Here is a 24,330-nt window from a genome sequence, read left to right as displayed (position 1 = left end):
TGGAGCCAGACTGCCTGGGTTGGAACCCAGGCACACTCTAGCTAGTGTGTGCACATGGTCATGTGCTTGCCCACCGGGGCCACAGTCTTCTTGCCTACCAGCCCCCTGTGGTTTCTTTGAGGACTGAACAATCGAGCCCATGAAAAGCACTGAGCAGAGGGCCTGGCAAAGCCCACGTTCTCAGAAGAGACTACCACCCACCTATGCACCCCTTATGCCAGGCCCACAAAGGCCCATAATGAGCAGCCCCTCCTGACGCAGGCCAGGTTAGCAGTTGCAGCTGAACCTAGAGAAGAGGACCAATGAAAGGGACTGGCCCAAGGTGGTACAATGTGGCAGCCTATTTCTGCCCCTCCAAGAGCCTCTACCCCATCTCAATACCCACTCTAAACCCCTGGATCTCTATTTATTTCCAGTGAGTGGAGCTACTCATCCCCAAAATGCTGGCTGCTGGCTATGCCTTAGGACTGTCACAGTGGGCAAGAGGCCATGTGCCTGTTGGGCACTGGCCCAACCCCAGGGCCCTGTCCCCACCCACAACTCACTTGTGCTGGTCCTGCCAAGCAAAACTCCGCTCTGGCTGGTCCCATTCCTGGGCCAGGACGAAGCGCAGCTCCTGGTCAGTGGAGAAGGTGGCAAGGGAGCCATTGACGCGCTGGCAGGTTTGTGCAGCATCCCAGTAGTTTTCCCCGTTCAGGTAGACCCTGTAGCAGCTGGCCGTGCCTTCATAGTGGTGCCATCCTGTTGGGCACTTCCCTAGGAAACATGAAGGACAGAAGGGGAGTTGTCCCCCCAAATTAGGATCCTCACTCCAAAACAAAATTATATATGCTGCTCAGAAATCGCCCTAGAGAAATGGAGACACAAGTCCAAGAGGGAAAGCTCTGCCTCTGGGACCACGTATTTTGTGGAATACTCAAGTTTCTCTAAGATACAGATGCAACCTAAAGTACGAGTATATTCAGCGATTCCTCCCATTTCTACACTTGATCTCAGTTAAAAGGCCAAGAAGCGATTTTTCCTCCCATGTCTATAAGGTCTTTCATTTACCTGGCAGTAAAGACAGGCTGCTGGCCCTGGCTGGTTTGGCTCAGGCCTCGGCCTGAGGACCAAAGGGTCACGGGTCTGATTCCCAGTCAAGGGCACATTCCTGGATTGCAGGTTTGATCCCCAGTTGGGGTTGTGTGGGAGGCAACCAATCAATCACTCTCTCTCTCTTTCTCTTTCCCTCCCTCTTTCATTTTCACTAAAAATCAATGGAAAGTTCTGGCCGGTTTGACTCATCAGTTAGAGTGTCGGCCTGTGGACCAGAGTCCCAGGTTTGGTTCCCACTAAGGGCAAGTACCTCGGTTGTAGTTTGTCCCTGGCCCCAGTGGGGGTTGTGTGGGTGGCAACCACTCAATGTGCTTCTCTCACATCGATGTTTCTCTCTCTCTCTTCCTCCCTCTCTCCTTCCCAATCTATCTGAAGATAAATACAAAAATGTTCTTGGGTGAGAATAAAAAAAAAAAAAATCAATGGAAAAATATCCTCAAGTGAGAATTAACAAAAAGAAGACGACGGACTGCTGAATTCTTTCGATACAGTGGATTTCATTCTCTAATTAAGTCTGGTTGACAAGATGGCAGAACTGCCCATGCTGGCTCACTACAAAGCCTGGTGGGAGTGAGCAAGGAGGCTCCCTATCCACCCAAATGCTGGCTCTCTAGCCATGCTACTAGCAAGCCCACAGCTTCCTGAGCCAACTCCTCTGCCCTGTTCACTGTTCACATGGGTGCTGGCCAGTGCTCCCCTAAAACAGGAGCTCCAGAGAACATAGCTAGAAGGGCCACTGAGATTGTGGGACCAACTCCTGTCTCCCAGAGATGAGAAAATGAGGCCCAGGTGTTTCCACAGTGGGCAAAGGCTGAGTAGCCAGTTGAAGTCAGATTCTTTGATAGATGAGCTGGGCCAGACATCTCCTTGACAGGTGGACCTGCCCCGAAGATTGGCATGGCTGGCCTTGGGTAAGGGCAACAACCTGTTCTACAGGATCTATAACTATCAAATACTGGGGTACCTACCTCCTAACTAGGAGTACACTGATGAAGAGTAACAATTTTTTACAAAGCCAGTTAACAAAATGCAATTTTTAAATGCATCTACATCCTACGGAACTAGTAAAACTTCTTAAAAACCGATGCTTGTGTTTTTATTATTTAGAGCACAGGTGTGTAACTAATGAACAATGGGACCTAGATTACATGAGAAAAGGTACCTCTGGCCCCAAGCCTACAAGGCATACTCCAGCACTGCTGCAACGCAGCGGGACAATGCCACCTGCCCACGGAGCTCACAGGAAGGCCTTCACTGCAGACAGGAGCCTCAGGAATCACCAACCAGGGAAGGGGAAGGTGTGTGGAGTGTGTGGAATGAGTATGACAACACGGGGATCACCAGGTGGCCTTTTATTGAGTGTTTTCTGAGCTCTCTACTACCATGATGTGTTTAATCTGCTAAAGCCTCCGCCCCAGGGGATTCCATCCTGTCTCCAGAGGCTGAGTATCTCAGTTGGTGAGTGTCAGCTCAGGCTTCCATTTTGGCTCTTCACCCACACATCTTGGGATGGGTCTAGAGGAAGCCCTCTGGGGACAGAAGCCAGTGATAGAGGAAACAGAGAGAGGGAACATCTTTTCTACCTGTTGAATTTTGTGGAATTATTCCCTAGGTAAAAGTATTACCTATTCAGACAAAGTAGATAAGTGATGAAAAGAAAGTGCATGGAGCTGAGAGTCAATATTCCACAGGCTGCCCCACTGGCTGTGTGACCTCTCAAAGGCTCAGTTTCCTCACTCGCTAAGCTTGTACTACTTCCCTGCAAGAATCCCTCGAGTTCACAGCTATGTGTGTCAAAGCCAAGGGGACCTGAGTGGTAAGAATTAACATGACCACCAAGCATCTAGGCCCAGCATCACATGTCATGTCAGTTCCTCCTGTCCTGGTGCGTGGCTACTCATCATACCTACTACGCATGGCATCATGCCTAAGCATGTCTGTTTGGCTTTGGTTTTTGTGCCTGCCAAGTTTCATTAATTTTGTTATGCTCCTTTAAAATCTTAATGTCACGGGGAATTCTCTAGTCACTTAAAAAATGTTTAAAAACAATGGTAGAGCCCTGGCCGGTTTGGCTCAGCGGTTGGAGCGTTGGCCTGCAGTCCAGAGAGACCCGGGTTTGGTTCCTGCTAAAGGCACGTACCTTGGTTGCGGTTTGTCCCTGGCCCTAGTTGGTCGTGCAGGTGGCAGCCACTTGATGTGTCCCTTTCACGTTGATGTTTCTCTCTCTCTCTCTCTCTCTCTCTCTCTCTCTCTCTCCCTCCCTCCCTCCTTCCCTCCCTCCCTCCCTCCTACTCTATCTGAACAAAAAATGGAAAGATGTCCTTGGGTGATGATGAAAAAAAAAAACAAACAAAACAACAACCCATTGGTAGAACCTAGTTTCTTGGAGCCTCTTTCCATCTACTGAAGGGCTTCTGCAGCCCAGCTCTGAAAGGCAGCCATCTTGTGAAAATAAGCAGCCTGGTTCCAGAGCCCAGGTTGCGTCAAGGATTCACCACTCTCAGTCTGGATGGGTCACTGTACAGCCTCTGACCAAAGGATGATGCCCGACCCCCCTGAAGGGCTGTTTTAAAAGACACACTGTACCCATCATATAGCCATGTGGCACCAGGAGAGCCAGGGAACACGTGGGTTATGAAGCTTTAGTCACAAACAGGGCAGGTCTGCAACTTACTGCTGAAACGAACAGGCTGCGCCACATTCACTGCGTGGAAATGGGTGGGGTCGCCACCTCGGGCCCGCCCCTGCCTCGGATCCACAGCCTCCTTCCCATGGTAAGGACGTGAATCCCCAGTCACTTCTGAAAGCAAAAAGAGAAATGGGCTGTAAGCATGGCTCTCTCAGCAGCATGGTCAGACTACTTGAGGCTGGGAGGACCAGATGTGGGTACAACAAATATTCCATTTATTCAGGTTTTGTTAAGAACTCAAAAATGTTGATGTTTGTATCAAATGGGTCACATGCACATCTTATTAAAATTATTCCTTAGTCATTCTTTTTACCATTATCATGAAATGAGGTCTCCCCTTCATTGCATTTTCTAATAGGATACTGCTAGCGCACACAGGGTCAGCTATTCCTGTTGAAAATCCCTCAATAGCTCTGGCCCCACGGGAATTTCTTTCACAGCCTAGGCAGCCCTCCTGCCCCCAGACTGCCCAGGAGCCTCCTGTTAGCATGACTGGGGGAACCACTGTGTGTGTGACCCTCTCAGCAACGGGCCTGAGTCAACTTCTGTCCACCTCCCTGCTGGTCCCTCTCTCAGCCTCAAGGGTACATTCCTTCCTGGCTCCATGGTGCTTGGCACTGGTCCTGGTGTGCAGCAGGCCTCAATGCCTGGTTGGAAGTGTAAACGGGAAGCTGAAGACAAGGAAGAATTCTAGTTTTACGTATCATGACCTAATAGTAATTTGCAGGTCGGTCCTTCTAGTCTCTTTTTGGGATTCTCCAATCCTCTGTGAGAGGAGAACCATTCTCCTCCCTCTCAGAGAAGGAAGGAGATTTACCAAAGGCTCAGAGGCTATGTCCCTCCTGAGCCACCATCCTTCCCACTCTGCTTGCTTGGGGGCACCAGGGTGCACAGCAAGGGACAGCTGTCAGGACAGATAGTGACACACTTGGTCTGCACTTCTGCACACAGACCACAGACACTCAAACCCTTGGTATGCATGGGTGTACTAAAGCAAATGATATAGTGGGCATGGTATGGCTTGGCAAGGGTCCTGGCATGGCATGGGGGAGGTGGAGAAACATAGTAGATAAAGGGCAAGGGGTTGCAGGGCGGGGTGGTGTCCCACATATCCACCTCCCGTGACTCTGTGGTTGGTGATTAGCCTCACTGACTAAAGATGACTAAAGCTTCTCCAGACTCTGATATTGTTTTTATTTAATAAATAATCTATTTTCTCATTATAAAATAACAAATATGAAATATTTGAAAAATATGAAAGTTTGAAAAGACAAATCATATTCACCATTCACTCTCTTATTCTACAAAAATTCTTAATACTCTTTAGGATTAGCTCTAAGCTTAAGACTAGAAACAGCTTTCCATATTCTTAAATAAACTTAAGAAGATCACTTTAGCCCTGGCCGATTTGGCTCAGAGGTTAGAGCGTCGGCCTGCGGTCCACAGAGACCCGGGTTTGGTTCCCACTAAGGGCATGTACCTCGGTTGTAGTTTGTCCCTGGCCATGGTTGGGTCATGTGTGTGGCAACCACTCGATGTGTCCCATTCACGTTGATATTTCTCTCTCTCTCTCCCCCTCCCACTCTATCTTAACAAAAAATGGAAAAATGTCCTCGGGTGAGGATAAAAGAAAAAAAAGATCACTTTAAATGACTGCACAGTATTCTGTGAAAAGATTTCTTTCTTTTTCTTTTTTTTTATCCTCACCCGAGGACATTTTTCCTTTTTTTATTTTTTTTGTTCAGATAGAGTGGGAGGGAGGGCGGGAGGGAGGGGGAGAGAGAGAGAGAGAAACATCGACATGAAAGGGACACATCAAATGGTTGCCACCCGCACGACCCAACCAGGGCCGGGGACAAACTGCAACCAAGGTACACGCCCTTAGCGGAACTGAACCCGGGTCTCTCTGGACCACAGGCCGACGCTCTAACCGCTGAGCCAAACTGGTTGGGGCTGAATAGATTTCTTTAACTGACCACCATCTCCTACAGTACAAAGTTTAGGTTATTTGCATTCTTCCATTTCTCTAAGGCTTGCACTGAATGACTTCTACAGAAATGTTTATGTCTCATCATTTCCTTCTGAGACCCTGGGCAGTTATGAGCCCCAGCAGATTTGGCTCTCTCCCTCACTAAGAATTGAGGACAGTATTTCCAGCTCCTTCTCAGGCATGTGATGGAAATCAGGTGCCATTTCATCATAGATCATTCTAAAATATAAAATGTGCTACCAGTGCCTGGCTGATGTGGCTCTGTGGCTGATTGCTGACCCATGCACCAAGAGGTTGCTGGTTCGATTCCTGGTCAGGACACATGCTGGGAGGTGGGCTCAATCCCCAATAGGGAATGTGCAGGAGACAGATGATCAATGTTTCTTTCACACTGATGTTTCTCTTTCTCTCTCCCTCTCCCTTCTCCTCTCTCTAAAAATCAATTAAAAATATTTAAGATGCAGCCAGTGTGGCTCAGTGGTTGAGTATCGACCCATGCACCAGGAGGTCGCCAATTCGATTCCCAGTAAGGGCATATGCCCAGGTTGTGGGTCAAATCCCCAGTGGGGAGCATGCAGGAGGCAGCCAATCGATGTTCTCTCTTATCGATATTTCTCTCTCTCTCCCTTCCTCTCTCTCTCAAATCAATAAAGAAAAAAGTATTTAAGCTCCCCAGAGCCCTGGGAAGGAGTGAGATGGCCACCGTCCTGCGTGGCCACAACTCAGCAAAAGCTCTGAGCGCCCTCCAAATACCAAGTGTTCCCACATAGTTCCAATCCAGTCCGCCCTCCCTCTGCCGGAGCCCAAGGACATTAACAAGTGCTGGTAAAGACCTGCAAGATAATTTTCTGAAGGCTCTGGCAGTGAGAGAAGAAGACAATCGCAACGAAAAAAGAGAGAGTAAGGGAGAGGAAAAGAGAGATGGAAACATCGATGAGAGAGAACATCGATTGGCTGCCTCCTGCATGCCCCCCAAAGGGGATCGGGCTCACAACCTGGGCATGTGCCCTGACCGGGAATCGAACCAGCGACCTCTTGGTGCATGGGTCGACACTCAACCACTGAGCCACTATGGCCAAACAGGACTATACAAGTTTTGTAAGCCATATTGTCCTGCTTTGTAATGTAAAGATTAAGTGTAGTCTCATCATAATATTGAGTATTTAACAGAAAATGCAGATGAAACACTTGGCATACTACATGATACATGACAAGTATTTAATAAATAATATGATTTCTGCAGTAAAAGAAAATTATAACATTGGTGGAGCTATAGTTGTGAATAAAATAGAAGTTTTAGAAAATATTTAGTAGTTTTGTTGATAATTTTGAAGGGGAGCACTGAATACTTTTGAGTCTCCCTATAGAAAAGATGGTTTAATGGGTTCCCTGAGACAATCAGATATTTATAGATTTTATTAGGGATCTAAAGATTAATGGTCACTGGCAAGACATTATAGCAATCAGAATAGTAAGAAAAGATACTTTAAGTTATGAATTTTTATGTTGTGGGAAACGACATTCCATTTTATTAATTTTCTGCTCTATGCAAACCACTTTGCTATTGTCTTAACAAAGATGAAAAAGACATGGTCCTTCCTACAGTGTTTCTAGTGTAGTATGATTACATAACTCTTTTAAGTGGCTAAGTGGCAGGGTGGGATGGGGTGGGTGAAGTTGTTATTTAGATGGCAGTAAACTAAGAATCCTGGATTTATTGAATAGAAAAAAACAAAAATAAAATATCCCTTCCTAACTGTACACTCATGAAGATTGTAATGAAATATCATGTGCTGTTTCAGGCTGGGGAAGGGGAACCTGTTGACAAGTATTTTCTCACTGAATGTTGACTGTGCAAATAGTTACATGGCTGACTAGTTTGGGCTTTGAAATATGCATTATTGAGGCTGGTATAGAGCACTGCTTACGCTTTTACTTCAGAGGCATTCAAAGAAACCACTGTAGGTGGATCAGGAAAACCTATGAATTAGGCAGTTCCTAATATACCCATTTCCTGTGTTGAAATCTCTATGAAACATAGAATTGCGTTGTATATGACCAGTAACATTGTGCTGACATGATCTTTTCCCTCCTTGCTATTTTCCAACTTGTATAAAATGTTCCCTTTTAAGAAAATGAAGGTATTATACAGATGTTTATTTCCTTTTTAATCGAATCCATGCTTGTCCACTAATAAACCCTTATGAAAAATTTTAAAAATTGTTTTGGCTCAGCAGTTATAGAGTGTCGACCCACAGACTAAACAGTCGTGGGTTCAATTCTGGTCAAGGGCACGTACCTCGGTTGCGGTTTGGTCCCCCGGCCCTGGTCACCGTCATGCGGGAGGCAACCAATTGATGTCTCTCTCTCACATCGCTATTTCTCCCCCCCACCTCCTCATTCTATCTGAAAAAATAAAAAATGGAAAAATAACCCTGGGTAAGAATTTAAAAAAAATTTTTTTAAATACATAAAAATAAAAAAAATATTTAAAAAGTAAATAAAAATAAAAGAAGGGGAAAGGCACCCTGGCTGGTTTGGATCAATGGTTAGAGCATCGGCCTGCAGACCAGAGAGACCTGGGTTCAGTTTCCGCTAAGGGCATGTACCTTGGTTGCAGTTTGTCATCGACTCCAATGTGGGTGGCAACTAGTCGAAGTGTCTCTCTCACATCGATGTTTCTCTCTCTTCCTCCCTCTCTCCCTCCCGTTCTATCTGAAGATAAATGCAAAAATGTCCTCCGGTGAGGATAAAAAAATTAAAAAAAGGGGGAAAGGCTTTGGTTAAGGAGATGGTGCCGATGACAGACAAGGGGTTCCTGAGCATGCTGGAAAAGTAGGAGATGGGCGAGAAGGCAGACCACAGGATCAGCATCCTTACAGACCTCTCAGGACCCCTCTGACAAGAAAGAATTTGCTTCTGAGACCAGATAGTGTTTCCCCATTAGGGCCAGCTGTAGGGTGTGCAGCTCTCACAGCTGAGCTGATTCATATGCAGCTATGCAGACACCCCAAAGCAACTTTCCCTCTCCCTCCATCCCCTCTCCATTTCAGTGTGCTTGGCACTGTCCTAGGCATGGGGAATACTGCAGTGGGCAGTGAACAAAACAGCAGATGATCCTGTTCCCACTTAGTGATAACACACGCCCACCTCAGCCCTCCTCTTCCATCCAGCAACTGGCCATGACTGGGACAGGGACGGGGCCCAACCCAGCCCTGAAGTCCTGGAAAGAGTGCTGCCTGCACCACAGGCTGCCTTTTGTGCTCTTCTCTCTTCAGTTGTCCTCACCAGGACCCCAGAGCAGCTCCGCCCACCAAAGACTGAATGGGAGCCCCCAGAAGGCCAACGTGGTTGACTTGCTACTGGAAAAAATAGGAAAAGGGAAATGTTTTACAGACGGGAAAGCAAGCTCAGAAGTGTTATGAGACTTGCTTCAGAGCAGAAGTGGAACAAAGGGGAGTGGGGCCCCCCTTCTCCAAGTCCACAGCACCTGAGTCACCCTGCCTCACAGCCTGTCTCCACTTGACCCCCTGGGCAAGCACCTCCTTTCCTGGCTTTCAGCTCCACTGGCACCAGGCTTTCTGTTTCCCCAGCACATCCTCAAGGGAAAGCTGGAGGCGGGGGCGGCTCGAGAGCCTGAAGTCCTCCAGGGAAACTGGGTCAGGGCAGGTAGTGGCATGCTTGCTTCCCAATAGCATTTGGCTAAAAATGAGGATTATTTGTAAATAAAAGACAAAATGTGAATGAATGATTCTAATTTGTGTATCTAGAACTTGTCCAAATATATTAGGGTCCAGATGGGCTTATAACTTCTCTGAACAAAGGAGAAGGCAAGATAGACTGAAGCCTCCTAGAGCCTCCTCAGCACTCCAAGTTCCTTTCTACTTTATACTAAAATAGGTTTTGAATCATAGTAAAAATCAGATTTTACTCGGTAAGTCAAATAACACTTGCTTACCAAAACAGAATTTCTAACATAAGAGAGCCTAAAAATATGAATTCCTAATAGCATCTCCATTATACCATACATGTTCTTTTTATTTTTAATCCTCGCCCGAGGATATTTTTCCATTTTTATTTTTCAGACAGAGTGAGAGGGAGAGAGAGAAACATCTGTGTGAGAGAGACACATCAATTGGTTGCTTCCTGCAGGACCCTGACCAGGGCCAGGAACTGAACCGCAACGAAGGTACATGTCCTTGACCAGAATTAAACTCGAGACTCTCGGTTCGCTGGCCAACGCTCTAACCAATGAACTAAACCAGTCAGGGTGTATACATGTTCTTTAAATTGATTCTTTTCCCTCCCAGCTAGGGCTAGGGTGGCCTTGCTAATGAGAATCTCACTGAGGCTAAGGGTTTGCTAGCCTAGCGACCATCACCTTTGTTTCTGTTCTATCAAGGTTTCAAGATCTATGCTTCTGAAATACCACTGTGAGCATTTTGTTTCCCCATTTTACACCCATGTGGACATATGTAACACAACACAGAGAATAACTGCAAAAAGATGGTCCTATAAGCTCCAAAACCTGCCTCCTACTCTGGACCCGTGAATGTCTCAGGCACAAGTTCATAGAGGGAATGTTTTACCTTCTGCTACTGTCCCTGACAGGAGCTGAAGCCACCAGATAGTCCCATGACACTCAAACTGTAGCCTTGGGTCTCAACTTCCAGCAGAGATATGGCAGAAGCAGACTGACCTGGGTACCTCACCCAAGGTCTTAATTTCTACATATGTATGGACATCACAAGATGAAATAGAAACCCCTGCTTCCCCTTCTCCCAGTCCCTGTTCCTATATGTAACTCATTTCTCAGAGACAACAGTTTTACTTTATTTCTTCTGATATACCCACTGACTTAGGTTAGAGTGGGTGAAGGTTTAACTCACACACACTCTTACCTTGCCAACAGAGTAGAATCAATTTCATAATTAAAGCCGGTAGAATAATATAATAATGTAAGTATCTTCACCTGTGACCTGAAATAACTAAGGTTATTTCAATTCTCTAACAACTTTCTTTTTCTCCTGAAGTTAATATTTGCATCGATTTTAAAATTTACTTTCTGCATAGCTACCACTAATTGTTTTAGCAGCTACAGAAGATAACAAAAACTAGCAATAAAAATTTTAAACACAAAAAATACTGGGTCAGAGTCTCCTGCTCAGTTCCTGGAAAGTCCCATCTTCCAGCACTAGTGTGACAGAACTGCCCTCTGGGCTGGAGGATGGCTGGGATCCTGGGGTCCACTTGCTGCTCTCCTGTACCGGGAGCCTGTTTCCTGGATCCCAGGCCATCTTCTTTCTTGCTTTCCTCTCTCCCTTTAAAAGATCCTATCTTCCTAAGGGCAGGGAAATTTTATGAGTCTGTCCAGATCTGAAAATTTCTAAAAACTGAAGCTTCCAGTTAAAGATATCAGGTTGAACAAACATACTTATTAATATCTAGTCTCTCCTGAAATTCATTAAAACAACAGTAATAGGATTTTTAAGGCACATAGACACAAAGACAAACAGAACACGGAAGAGGATGACAAAATTCTAAACATTGGAAAACAGAGGACAAAGTAATAATTAACTCAGATGACCACACCTTGTAATTTGTCTGGGACAATGCCTCTTTATGCTGTTGTCCCAGCATCCTATCCTAAAGTTTTTAGCATTTGTCAGTCTCAAAATTGTTTTATTTTAGAAGTATATCACTCTAAACTTATTTGAGCTCAGAAACCTGAATCCTAGGTCAACAGTTTTGAAAGTGAAAAAGTAAGGAATTTGGCAATATTGAGCAAAACTACAATGCACTGGGTCTTTGACACAACAATATAACATAAGAATTTACACTGAAGCCCTGGCTGGTGTGGCTCAGTTGGTTGAGCACTGTCTGGTGCACTGAAGGGTCACCAGTTCGGTTCCTGGTCGGGGCACATACCCAAGGCAACTGATAACTGTTTCTTACATCAATGTTTCTCTTTCTTTCTCCGTCTCCTTTCCTTTCTCTATAAAATCAATAAAAATATTTTTTTTAAAGTTACACTGAAGATACATCTCAAACAATTAAGGAGAGAAAATACATATGCACAAGGTTTTTTATTGTGGCATTATAGTTAATAGCAAACCAATAAGAACAACCATATACAGAAGACTGGTTAAATAAAGTAAAGTACCTCCTTGAGATGGAGTGCAATATTGCTATAAAAAGCCTATGAATTAAGAATGATTTCAAGAATATTGTTACATTTTTAAAAACCACAGTGCAGAGAGTATACACGCCCTGGCCGGTTTGGCTCAGCGGTTAGATCATCCGCTTGCGGTCCCGAGAGACCCGGGTTCGGTTCCCGCTAAGGGCATGTACCTCGGTTGCAGTTTGTCCCCGGCCCTGGTTGGTCGTGCGGGTGGCAGCCACTCGATGTGTCCCTTTCACATCGATGTTTCCCTCTCTCTCTCTCTTCCTCTCTCTCCCTCCCACTCTATCTGTGCAGAGAGTATACACTGTAAAATACCTTTTTATATAAGAAAGGAACAAAAAAAAGAAAGAAGTAAAATATACGTATTTTCTTATTTTTGTGATAATTACTTTAAAAGCAAAAACAAAAACTCAGGAAAGATAAGCCAGAAACTAATCAAAGTACCTACAGGAAGTGACTGGGAACAGGGCAAAGGGATAGGAAAGGAAACAGAACTTCTAAGTACATTGATATAGTTATGATCTTTTAACAGTTTGTTTTACATATTCTAAAAATGTATGTTACACAATCTTATATACTAAGAACCATGACATTGTGTATACTGTAAATAGGTGAATTTTATGGTACATGAATTCATATCTCAATAAAAAAGTTAAAAATGAATTAAATCAATTGGATGAGGAGGCAGTCCCAAAATTGGTACAAACAGAATCAGATATTAACATAAACAGAAAAAAAGAGGATGACTCTCAATGACTTTTGACTAGAACAGATTGTACAACCTCAGTGGGAAATAGCCTGACAACATAAAAAAGTCCTGGACTTGACCTAGATTTGTTCTTGGCAATAATATAAGAGTAGCAATTCCAAAACTCTTTTATGTGTATTTTAGGATTGGCCAAATGAGTACATATAAAGAGGATATTGGGGCCGGGCTGGTGTGGCTCAGTGGCTGAGTGTCAACCCACGCATCAAGAGGTTAGGGCACACGCCCAGGTTGTGGGCCTGATCCCCAGTGGCAGGAGGAGGCCAATCAATGTTCTCTCTCATCGATGTTTCTATCTCTCTTCCTCTCTCTCTCTCTAACATCAGTAAAGAAAATCAAATTTTTAAAAAAGATGATACTGGAGCCCTGGCCGGTTTGGCTCAGCGGTAGGAGCGTCGGCCTGCGGTACAGAGAGACCCGGGTTCGGTTCCCGCTAAGGGCATGTACCTCGGTTGCAGTTTGTCCCTGGCCCTGGTTGGGTCGTGCGGGTGGCAGCCACTCGATGTGTCCCTTCACATCGATGTTTCTCTCTCTCTCTCTCCCTCTCTCCCTCCTGCTCTATCTGAACAAAAAATGGAAAAATGTCCTCAGGTGAGGATAAAAAAAAAAGAAAAGATGATACTGGGAACCAGGGTTCTCACTATAGGAAGAGAGTTATAAATATGAGATGACAGGAGAAGGTAAGGAACTCTAGCGAAGATTAGAATTGGAAGTATCAATAAATATAAACTTACTATTTTTAAAAAAGATTTTCTGGTTATATCCAATGAAAGTACCTAGAAGCAGTGATACCCAAATAATGATGAGCACAGCTAACACTCAGATCTTGGTTTGAAAATACCATTACTCACTAAAAGGAACATGTTCCTTAGAGAAATGGAGCAGGTCTGGAGCAGGAACGATACAAGATGAGCCTGGGAACATCTTATAGTGCCATAAAATAGGAAAGCTCTTTATGAATAATATCATTTATTAAGAATCAACAATAGCCCTGGCCGGTTTGGCTCAGCGGTGGGAGTGTCGGCCTGTGGTACAGAGAGACCCGGGTTCGGTTCCCGCTAAGGGCATGTACCTTGGTTGCAGTTTGTTCCCGGCCCTGGTTGGTCGTGCGGGTGGCAGCCACTGGATGTGTCCTTTCACATCGATGTTTCTCTCTCTCTCTCCCTCCCGCTTTATCTGAACAAAAAAATGGAAAAATGTCCTCAGGTGAGGATAAAAAAGTAAATAAAAAATTAAAAAAAAGAAATCCAGCCCTCACACTATAGCAACTGATGAATAAAGAAGCGTTAAAAAAAAAAAAGAAAAAGAAAAAAAAAGAATCAACAATAAAACACTTGAGTGTAAGGTTGTTTGAGAACACCTAGAACACCAGATTTATTCATTACTTATTCAAAGGTTACTCTTCATTACAAAAGAGGAAAACAACATTTACAGTAGTGAAGGCATACATTAGCTTAAGCAAGTGAGTAAACTTAATATCATCAATAATGCAACCAACTGACCCTCATGTGTCCCTGATGTGACCCTTTTTGACCTGCTTAAAAAGTATCACCCGGGTCCTGGCTGGTGTGGCTCAGCTGGTTGGGTAACATCACATGCACTGAAAGGTTGGATTCCCGGTCAGGATACATGCCTGGGCTTTGGGATCAACCTAAGCAAAATGGACAAATTTCTAGAAACACATAGTCTCCCAAAACTGAATTGGGAAGAGATAGAAAACTTCAATAGGCCAATAACAACTAAGGAAATTGAAGATGTAATCAAGAATCTCCCAGCAAACAAAATCCCGGGCCAGGACGGTTTTACAGGGAGTTTTACCAAACATTCAAAGAAGAACTAACACCCATTCTCCTCAAACTATTCCAAAAAATTCAAGAAGAAGGAAGATTTCCAAACTCATTTTATGAGGCCAGCATAAGTCTAATTCCAAAACCAGATAAAGACACTACAAAAAAAGAAAACTACAGGCCAATATCCCTGATGAACATAGATGCCAAAATCCTTAACAAAATATTAGTAAATCGTATCCAACGATACATTAAAAATTATTAACCATGACCAAGTGGGATTCATCCAGGGATGCAAGTCTGGTACAATATTCGCAAATCAATAAACGTGATATACCACATAAACAAAATGAAAGATAAAAACCATATATCAATAGATACTGAAAAAGCATTCAACAAAATCCAGCACCCATTTCTGATAAAAACCCTCGGCAATAGAGGGATCGTATCTCAACATAATAAAGGTCATATAGGAAAAACCTACAGCCAACATCATATTCAATGGGCGAAAACTAAAAGCATTTCCCTTAAGAACAAGAACAAGATAGGGATGACCACTTTTGCCACTCTTATTTACATAGTACTGGAAGTCTTAGCCACAGCAATTAGACATGAAGAAAAAATAAAAGGGATCCAAATGTGAAAAGAGGAAGTGAAACTGTCATTATTTGCAGATGACATGATATTGTACATAGAAAACTCTAAAGATGCTATAAAAAATCTACTAGATTTAGGGAGGCCAGCAGGAAGTGGTGTGCCTGGCATGGATGCCAAGGGCCAGTCATCCTGCTCTAGCTCTGAGTCCAGGGCCAGTCCAGGGCCAGTCCAGGGCTCCAGCAGGACTGGCTATATGCTGGCCCCGCCCACGCTGTGCCCCAGGAGGAGCAGCCTTCAGAGCAGAACAGACACTGCCCTGGGAGGGGACCCTGCGTCCAAGAAGTGATGCCATCAAGAAGAAATGAGAATTACAAACTTCCTGTTCCTCTTCCAGAAGGCAAGGTTCTGGATGATATGGAAGGAAAGCAATGGGTGCTGGGCAAGATGATTGGTGCTGGAGGATTTGGATTGGTATATTTAGAGAGAGGAAGAGACAGATAGAAACACTGATGATGAGGGAAATATCTGTTGGCTGCCTCCTACACGGCCCCTACTGGGGATCAAGCCCATAACCTGGGCATGTGCCCTGAATGGGGAAGGGAACCAGGGAACCTTCTGGTGCATAGGTCAGTGCTCAACCCATAAGCCACACCGGCCCGGATGTTGTTTCTCATGTAGTCTTTAGTTAAAAACTGTTAATTGGGTTTCAATTTTCTTCTCTGCTTGCTTATATATTATGGAATTGCATTAAAATCTTCCACAACTAAATTTTTAAAAAAATCTACTAGATCTAATAAACGAATTTGGCAAGGTAGCAGGATACAAAATTAACATCAAGAAATCGACGGCATTCTTATACAGCAATAATGAACTCACAGAAAGAGAAACAAACAAAAAAATCCCATTTACCACTGCGGCAAAAAAATTAATATACCTAGGAATAAACCTAACCAAAGAAGTAAAGGTTCTATTTGCAGAAAACTACAGGACATTGAAAAAAGAAATAGAGGAAGGTACAAAGAAATGGAAGCGCCTGGCCCATATGGCTCAGTGGTTGAGTGTCGACCCATGCACCAGGAGGTTGCCAGTTCGATTCCCAGTCACAGCACATGGCCAGGTTGTGGACCACATTCCCAGTAGGGGGCATGCAGGAGGCGGCCAGTCAGTGTTTCTATCTCTCTCTCGCCCTCTCCCTTCCTCTCTCTCTAAAATCAATAATAATAATAATAAAAAGGTGAAGCATATACCTTGCTCATGGACTGGAAGAATTAACATCATTAAAATGTCCATATTGCCCTGGCCGGTTTGGCTCAGCGGTTAGAGCGTCGGCCTGCGGTCCTGAAAGACCCGGGTTCGGTTCCCGCTAAGGGCATGTACCTCGGTTGCAGTTTGTCCCTGGCCCTGGTTGGTCGTGTGGGTGGCAACCACTTGACATATCCCTTTCACGTCGATGTTTCTCTCTCTCTCTCTCCCTCCCACACTCTGTCTGAACAAAAAATGGAAGAAATGTCCTCGGGTGAGGATAAAAAAAATAAAATAAAATAAAATAAAATGTCCATACTACCCAAAGCAATCTATAGATTCAATGCAATCCCCATCAAAATACCGATGACATATTTCACAGAACTAGAACAAATAATTCAAAAGTTTATATGGAATTAAAGAAGACCCCAAACAGCCAAAGCAATCTTGAAAAAGAACAACAAAGTAGGAGGGATCACAATACCGATATCAGGTTATACAACAAAGCCTCTGTAATCAAAACAGCCTGGTAATGGCACAAGTAAAGGCATACAGATCAATGAAACAGAATAGAGAACCCAGAAATTGCCCCAAGACATTATGCTCAATTAATATTTGACAAAGGTGGCAAGAGCATACAGTGGAGTAGACAGCCTCTTTAATAAATAATGTTGGGAAAATTGGACAGCTACATGCAAAAAAATAAAACTAGACCACCAACTTACATCATACACAAGAATAAACTCAAAATGGATAAAAGACTTAAATGTGACTCGTGAATCCATAAAATCTTAGAAGAATATATAGGCAACAAAATTTCAAACATCGCACGCAGCAGAATTTTCAATGATACAATGCCTAAGGCAAGAGAAACAAAGGAAAAAATTAATATATGGGACTACATCAAACTAAAAAGCTTCACCCTGGCCGGTTTGGCTCAGCGGTTAGAGCGTCCACCTGCGGTCCGGAGAGGCCCGGGTTCGGTTCCCGCTAAGGGCATGTACTTCGGTTGCAGTTTGTCCCCGGCCCTGGTTGGTCGTGCGGGTGGCAGCCACTCGATGTGTCCCTTTCACATCGATGTTTCCCTCTCTCTCTCTTCCTCTCTCTCCCTCCCACTCTGTCTGTACAAAAAATGGAAAAATGTCCTCGGATGAGGATTAAAAAAAAAGCTTCGGCACAGCCAAAGAAACAAGCATCAAAATGGAAAAGGAACCCACTATATGGGACAGTATAATTGCCAACGATACATCAGATAAAAGGTTAATTTCCAAAATATATAGAGTACTCATACAACTCAACAAAAGGAAGACAAAGAACCCAATTAAAAAATGAGCAGAGGGCCCTGGCCAATTTGGCTCAGCAGTAGAGCATCGGCCCTCAGACCAATGAGTCAGGGGTTTGATTCCAGTCAAGGGCACGTACCTCGGTTGTGGTTCTTCCCCTGGCCCTGGTCGGGGTAGGGCCATGCAGGAGGCAACCAGTCGATGTATCCCTCTCACGCTGATGTTTCTCTTTTTTATTTTATTTTTATTATTATTTTTTTGATGTTTCTCTCTTTTTCTCTTTCTCTCCCTCTCTCTTCCTCCCACTCTATTGAAGATAAATAGAAAAATATCCTCAGTTGAGGATTTTTTTTAACAGTGAAAAAAAAAAAAAAAAGCAGACGACCTAAATCGATACCTCTCCAAAAAGGACATACAAATGGGCAAGAAACATAAGAAAAAATGCTCGATGTCACAAATCATCAGAGATATACAAATTAAAACAGCTAAGTGGTATCACCTCACACCTGCCAGATGATTGCCATCAACAAATCATCAAACAGTAAGTGCTGGCGAGGGTGTGGAGAAAGGGGACTCTAGTACACTGCTGGTGGGAATGCAGACTGGTGCAGCCACTATGGAAAACAATATGGGTTTCCTCAAAAAATTAAAAATGGAACTGCCATTTGACCCAGTGGATCCCTCTTCTAGGAATATATTCTAAGAAGCCTGAAACACCAATCTGAAAGAATATATGCACCCCTATGTTCACAGCAGCACTATTTACAATTGCTGAGATCTGGAAACAGCCCAAGTGTCCAAAAATAAAGGAATGGATAAAAAAGCTGTGGTACATATACACAATGGAACACTATGCAGCTGTAAGAAAGAGGGATCTCTTATCCTTTGAGCCAATAGGGAGGGACCTGGAGAGTATTGTCCTAAGCAAAATAAGCCAACCAGAGAAAAACAAATACCACATGATCTCACTTATTTGTGGAATATAATGAACAAAATAAGCTGACAAACAAAATAGACCCAAAAACATAGAAAGGAGTATGGTTCAGACTGACAAACCTCAGAGGAGGGGGACCGGGGAGGGATGAGATAAACCAAATTACTTATATGCACGTATGCGTAACCAATGGATGTAGACAATGATGCTGGGGGGAGGGGTGTTTGGGGGGGGAGGAGAAACATCTGTAACAAAAATTAATTGATACAAAAAAAAAAAATCAGTGAAAAAATATATCCTCATGTGATAAAACTTTTGTCTCCTGTGTTCCTTTTCTGCAGAAGTGATTGAAGGAGGCAGAATACCACTTAAATGAGGGAATAAACCAAAACAGGAAATCAGAAAAGAGAGAGACACACACAGGGAGAAATCTGATTCTCCCATGCTGATGGTGAAGGGAGACACCCAAGAGGAGAGCTCAGAAAGTGGGCAGCAGGCCCTGTCAGCACCAAACGTGACTGGTGCCAGTCAGGGGTCTCTAGGAGAGAAGATTCCAAAATAACTATGGCAGAATGTGACAGATTTACAGCTAAAGAGGTATCAGGAAAGAGGTCTTGGCTAAAAACATTTAAAAAAAAAGTACATTTATAGCCACTTTAGAAAATTTTTGGCAATTTCTTAAAAAGTTAAACATAAATTTACAATATGATCCATAAATTCCATTCCTCCATATTTGCCCGAGAGAAATGAAAGCATATATCTCATCAAAAACATGTACACTAGCCCTTGCCAGTTGGTTTAGTTGGTTAGAGCGTGGTCTGAATACACCAAGGCTGTGGGTTCAATCCTGGTCAAGGCACATACAAGATCAATCCATGAATGCATAAATAAGTGGAACAACAAATTGATGTTTCTCTTTCTCTCTTCCTAAAATCAATAAAAAACAAAAAAATAAGTATACTAATGTTCAAAGCCACTTTATTCACAAAGTGGAAGCAACTCAAATATCCATCAAATAATGTATGTTAAAATGTGGTGTTAACCATACAAGAGAATCTTTGGTGAGGAAAAGCAACAAACTACTGACACACAGATGAACATCGAAAACATTATGCTAAGTGAAAGAAGCCAGACACAAAAGAGCACAAACGGTATTACCCATTTTATATGAAGTGTCCAGAAAAGAGACAGAAAAGAGATTAGTAAGTCCCTGGGAATGGAGAAGGAAACAGAGAGTAACTATAAATGGACACAGGGATCTCTTGGGGTGATAGAAATATTCTAAAATTACAGTGATGGATGACTGCAGAATTCTGTTAATTTACCAAAAATCACTGACTTGTACACTTTTAAAATATGTTTTTATTTATTTATTTATTTATTTATTTATTTATTTATTTATTTATTTATTTATTTATGGAGAGATAGAAACATCAATTGGCTGCCTCCTGCACGCCCTCTACTGGAAATCAAGCCTGCAACCCGGGCATGTGCACTGACTGGAAATCAAACCCCAGACCTCTCAGTCCATGGGAAGACACTCAATCCATTGCGCCACACTAGCTGGGCTGACTTGTACATGTTTAAAATCAGTGAATCTTATGGTACATAAATTATATCAATAAACCTGTTAAGAAATTTAATAACTAACAGGACACATAAAGGTTTTTCTAAAAGTACATATACAGGTTAATAAAAGTAAAACAAAAAGGAAATGACATAGATGAACCTTATGCTAAGTGAAAGAAGCCATACACTAAAGAACTAAAGACCACATGGTTTATGACTCCATTTCTTTGAAATGTACAGAGGCAAATCTAGAGACATAGGTTAGTGGTTGCCGAGGGCTGAGGCTTGAGAAATGAAGAGTGCTTACTGATGGGTTTCATTTTGGGGTGACAAACAGGTTCTAAAATTGACTGTGGTGATGGTTGTACAACTCTGCAAATATTCTAAAAACCAGTGAAAACCATGTTAAATTGACTTATCATATGAATTATGTTTCAATAAAGCTGTTATCAAAACAACAAAAAGAAGCCCAGGCTATGTGACTTGGTTGGGTGTTGTTCCATGCACCAAGAGGTCACTGGTTCAATTCCCAGTCAGGGTACATGCCTGGGTTGTGGATTCAAACCCGAGTATGGGGTGTGCAGGAGGCAGCTGGTGGATGTTTCACTCTCATTGATGTTTCTATCTCTCTCCCGCTCACTTCCTCTCTCTATTAAGTTTAAAAAAAAAAAAAAAAAAAAAATCTGGCCCTGGCCAGTTTGGCTCAGCAGTTAGAGCGTTGGCCTGTGGTCCAGAGAGAGCTGGGTTCAGTTCCCACTAAGGGCACGTACCTTGGTTGCAGTTTGTCCCCGGCCCCGATTGGGTTGTGCGGGTGACAGCCAGTTGATGTGTTCCTTTCACGTCAATGTTTCTCTCTCTTCCTCTCTCTCCCTCCCACTCTATCTGAACAAAAAATGGAAAAATGTCCTCAGGTGAGGATTAAAAAAAAAATTTTTGTTTTGTAGCCTAACTGGTCTATCCTGGAGAATGTTCCATGTGCACTTGAGGGGAAAAAATGTGTCTTCTTCTGTTGTTGGGTGATCCTGTAAATCCCCAAGGCTCTGTTTACCTTCTTTATTGCTACATATTGATAAAGGGAAGATCTTAGGTATTCTTCTATATTATCTTCTAGAAGTTTTTCTTTAACCTGAAACCGATTTGCATATATGTTGTACATTAAGGATCCAATTTCCTTCTTTTCCGACTGTCACAGCAATACATACTGAAGAGTCTAACCTTTACCCAGTGATATGTAATTCCACCTCTGCCATATATCAAGTTTCTCAGGTCTGCTTCTGGCAGCTCTTACATCCTGCTGGCCAATTCATGCTACCCTGAGCCAACTGTTAAGTAAGCCTTGACGCTGGTAAGGCAAGTGCTCACTCCTTACTTTTCTTCAAAGTGCCTTAACAATATTACATTCTTTTTCCCAACATTTTAGAACTGACTTGTCACATTTCCCAAAAAACTCTCTGGAGATGCAGAGTCCACAGATCAGTATAAGAAGAACAGGCAGCTTTACCACATTGAGTCTTCCTAGCCAAGAACATCATGTATTTATTCAAGTCTTCTATAATGACTCTTAATAAAGTTGTACATTTTTCTCTATTTAAAACTTCACACATCTTCTGTTAGTTCCCATTTACATCAAAGATGGTTCAATTAGGAGAACAGAAATCATGCTATTTCAAACACAAAGGGGTTTAATAACAAGGAAGCAGTGCTTCTGAAACAATTGAAAAGGCTAGAGTTTGCACAAAGTGGGCCACCTCTAACTATTTCACCACTACAGCTGCAGTCCAGGGAGTCAGGAAGCTGCTGTTGCCAACCACAGATGAGGAAACTGCAGAAAACTGCTGCCAGACCACAGTGGCCCTGCAGCCCTGAGACAGCTGGCCAGTGGGAGATGTGGAAGCCACTGCACTCACTCACCTCAGTCTAAGCCCACACACCCACCAGAGCCAGAGGAAGAAGGATTCCAAATTTCATGGGAAAGATCTCATGGGCTAAATGATACCCAGAAGCCTACTGGCAGGGGGGTGGGAGTCTGAGTGTTACAGCTCCAGCCTTCCAGCCCCAAAAGGCAGGGACTGTATTGAATGCCCAGACTATATCTAGCATACCACCCATTTTCTATCTTCCAAAACCACACTGAAATTACTGATCTACTGTTACATCTTTTCCCATTTTCTATAACCCTGTGCTTTTATAGCTTATTGTAATTTTAACAGGCTTTTTAGCAGGGCAATGAAATAATCTCACATGGTCACTCAGAGTCCTGAAGTCCATGTTCAAAAGCAAACTGACCAAGCATGGTTTAAACTCTCCCTACAGATAGGAAGGTCACAGCAAAGGTGATTATTAGCTAACTTCCTGTCTGCACCCCCTTCATATAGGTTAATGAGTACCTTAACCTACATTCATGCTGTTTAAAAATTAATTTTTTAAAATAAACTACAAAAAATATGACAAAATTTCAGGGAAGAAACAAATACATTATTCTTTGTATATTTTGATAACCTAAATTTCTCTGGATCCCAACTCAAAAACAATCAGAAATCAGTCTGCAATTCCACTTAGATCAGGGTGTGCCACTACCCCACAAGACAGGCACAGTACTAGGAGTCAAGGGGAAAGCAGGAGCGAGCTAGGAGGTCCGACCGGGCCTCAGTCTTCTCACCCCTCCTTGAGTATACCCTGTTAGGCCTCAGTGAGTTTGCACACACTGTCATCATTACACCCTCAATGGTTGAGGCCTAGAACACGCAATCTACTCAGAACTCTGGCCTCCTGTAGGACAGACTTTATTTTCTGTCAGGGGAGAAAATACAGGAACCTATGTAACTTCAAGTTAACACTTAAACTGAGCAGACTTGTACATTCTGTGCCAACTAACCACGTGAACCAAAAGAGAAATCATGAAATACTTTCAACGATTAAAAAAAAGAGAGAGAGAGAGAAATCAGATCTTGTCCCTATCTTCAATAACTCCACAGCACATTGATAGATGAACCAGCTGAATCATAAGAGTGCCTAGCATTGTTTTCAGTATCTATAACAGAGCAGTTATTACACACAACCTTAAAAGCAAAGCCAAAAGGCACTATGAAAACAGCAGATAAACCATGATCCCATTTTAAAGCAAGCCAAGAACCATTTGGTTCTTTGTTCAGAAAATTCTCTAGGAGGCTAGATTTGAAATCTCACCCCATAAGTCAGACCAGGGAAAGCTTCCAAGACATGCAGGGTGACCTAGCACATAGAACCTACATCCCAAACACTGGGAAGTTCACAATGTCTGGACTGTGACCCACGGAATGACTAGGTGGTCTCCCAGATACAGGGCTACAGTCGGCCCTCGTTTATCGCGGTTAATCAGTTCCAGACTCTACCAGGATAAATGAATTTCCGCAAAGTAGGATTCTCTATTTATATAGAGTCGTCCCTCACCACTTTGCGATTTGACCTTCGCGGCTTCACTCTAGTATTTGAAAAAACTGCGATAGAGTGAAGCCGCGAAAGTTGGAAGTGCGAAGTGGCGAGGGACGACTGTATCCCAGAGGTTCCTAACCCAGCCACCACCATTCAAATTCTCATTTGGAAAGGCAGATGCCTCAACCGCAGACATGCACATCCACTGAAGGAAGAACAGGTATAAGAAATGATTAAGCGGCCCTGGCCGGTTTGGCTCAGCGGTTAGAGCGTAGGCCTGCGGTCCAGAGCGACCCGGGTTCAGTTCCCGCTAAGGGCACGTACTTTGGTTGCAGTTTGTCCCCGGCCCTAGTTGGTCGTGCGGGTGGCGGCCACTCGATGTGTCCCTTTCACATCGATGTTTCTCTCTCTCTCTCTCTCTCTCTCTCTCTCTCTCTCTCTCTATCTGAACAAAAAAATGGAAAAGTGTCCTCGGGAGAGGATTAAAAAAAAAGAAAGAAAGAAAGAAATGATTAAGCGGTCCCTCTCCCTGGCCGGTTTGGCTCAGCAGTTAGAGCATTGGCCTGCGGAACAGTCGCAGGTTCGATTCCCCGTCAAGGGCACATACCTCATGTTCAGGTTCAATCCCTGGCCCAAATTGGGGTTGTGCAGGAGGCAACCAATCTCTCTCTCTCTCCCCCCACCCCATCTAAAAATCAATGGAAAAATATTCTCAGGTGAGGATTAACCAAAAAAAAAATTAAAAAACAGAGGTCACCTCTATAGGCAAACAGAGTCCAAACA

General features: G+C 43.4%; 1 protein-coding gene across 5 annotated transcripts in view; it reads right to left on the bottom strand.

The window, feature by feature from the left end:
• DGCR2 (DiGeorge syndrome critical region gene 2) overlaps positions 1-24,330 on the bottom strand; it is a 90,555-nt gene that overhangs the window by 29,766 nt on the left and 36,459 nt on the right. For 3 of the 5 annotated variants that reach the window (XM_036276326.1, XM_036276322.1, XM_036276324.1), the window contains 2 exons: positions 3,770-3,895; positions 546-765 (listed from right to left, as the gene is read on the bottom strand). In XM_036276326.1, the coding sequence (XP_036132219.1) occupies positions 546-765; positions 3,770-3,895 (346 nt within the window). The remainder of the gene's footprint in view (positions 1-545; positions 766-3,769; positions 3,896-24,330) is intronic. The other 2 variants (XM_036276323.1, XM_036276325.1) reach the window with 1 other exon arrangement.

Source organism: Molossus molossus, unplaced genomic scaffold, assembly GCF_014108415.1.
Source record: "Molossus molossus isolate mMolMol1 unplaced genomic scaffold, mMolMol1.p scaffold_m16_p_22, whole genome shotgun sequence".
Classification (NCBI taxonomy): Eukaryota; Metazoa; Chordata; class Mammalia; order Chiroptera; family Molossidae; genus Molossus; species Molossus molossus.
This window is presented reverse-complemented; position numbering and strand designations above follow the sequence as displayed.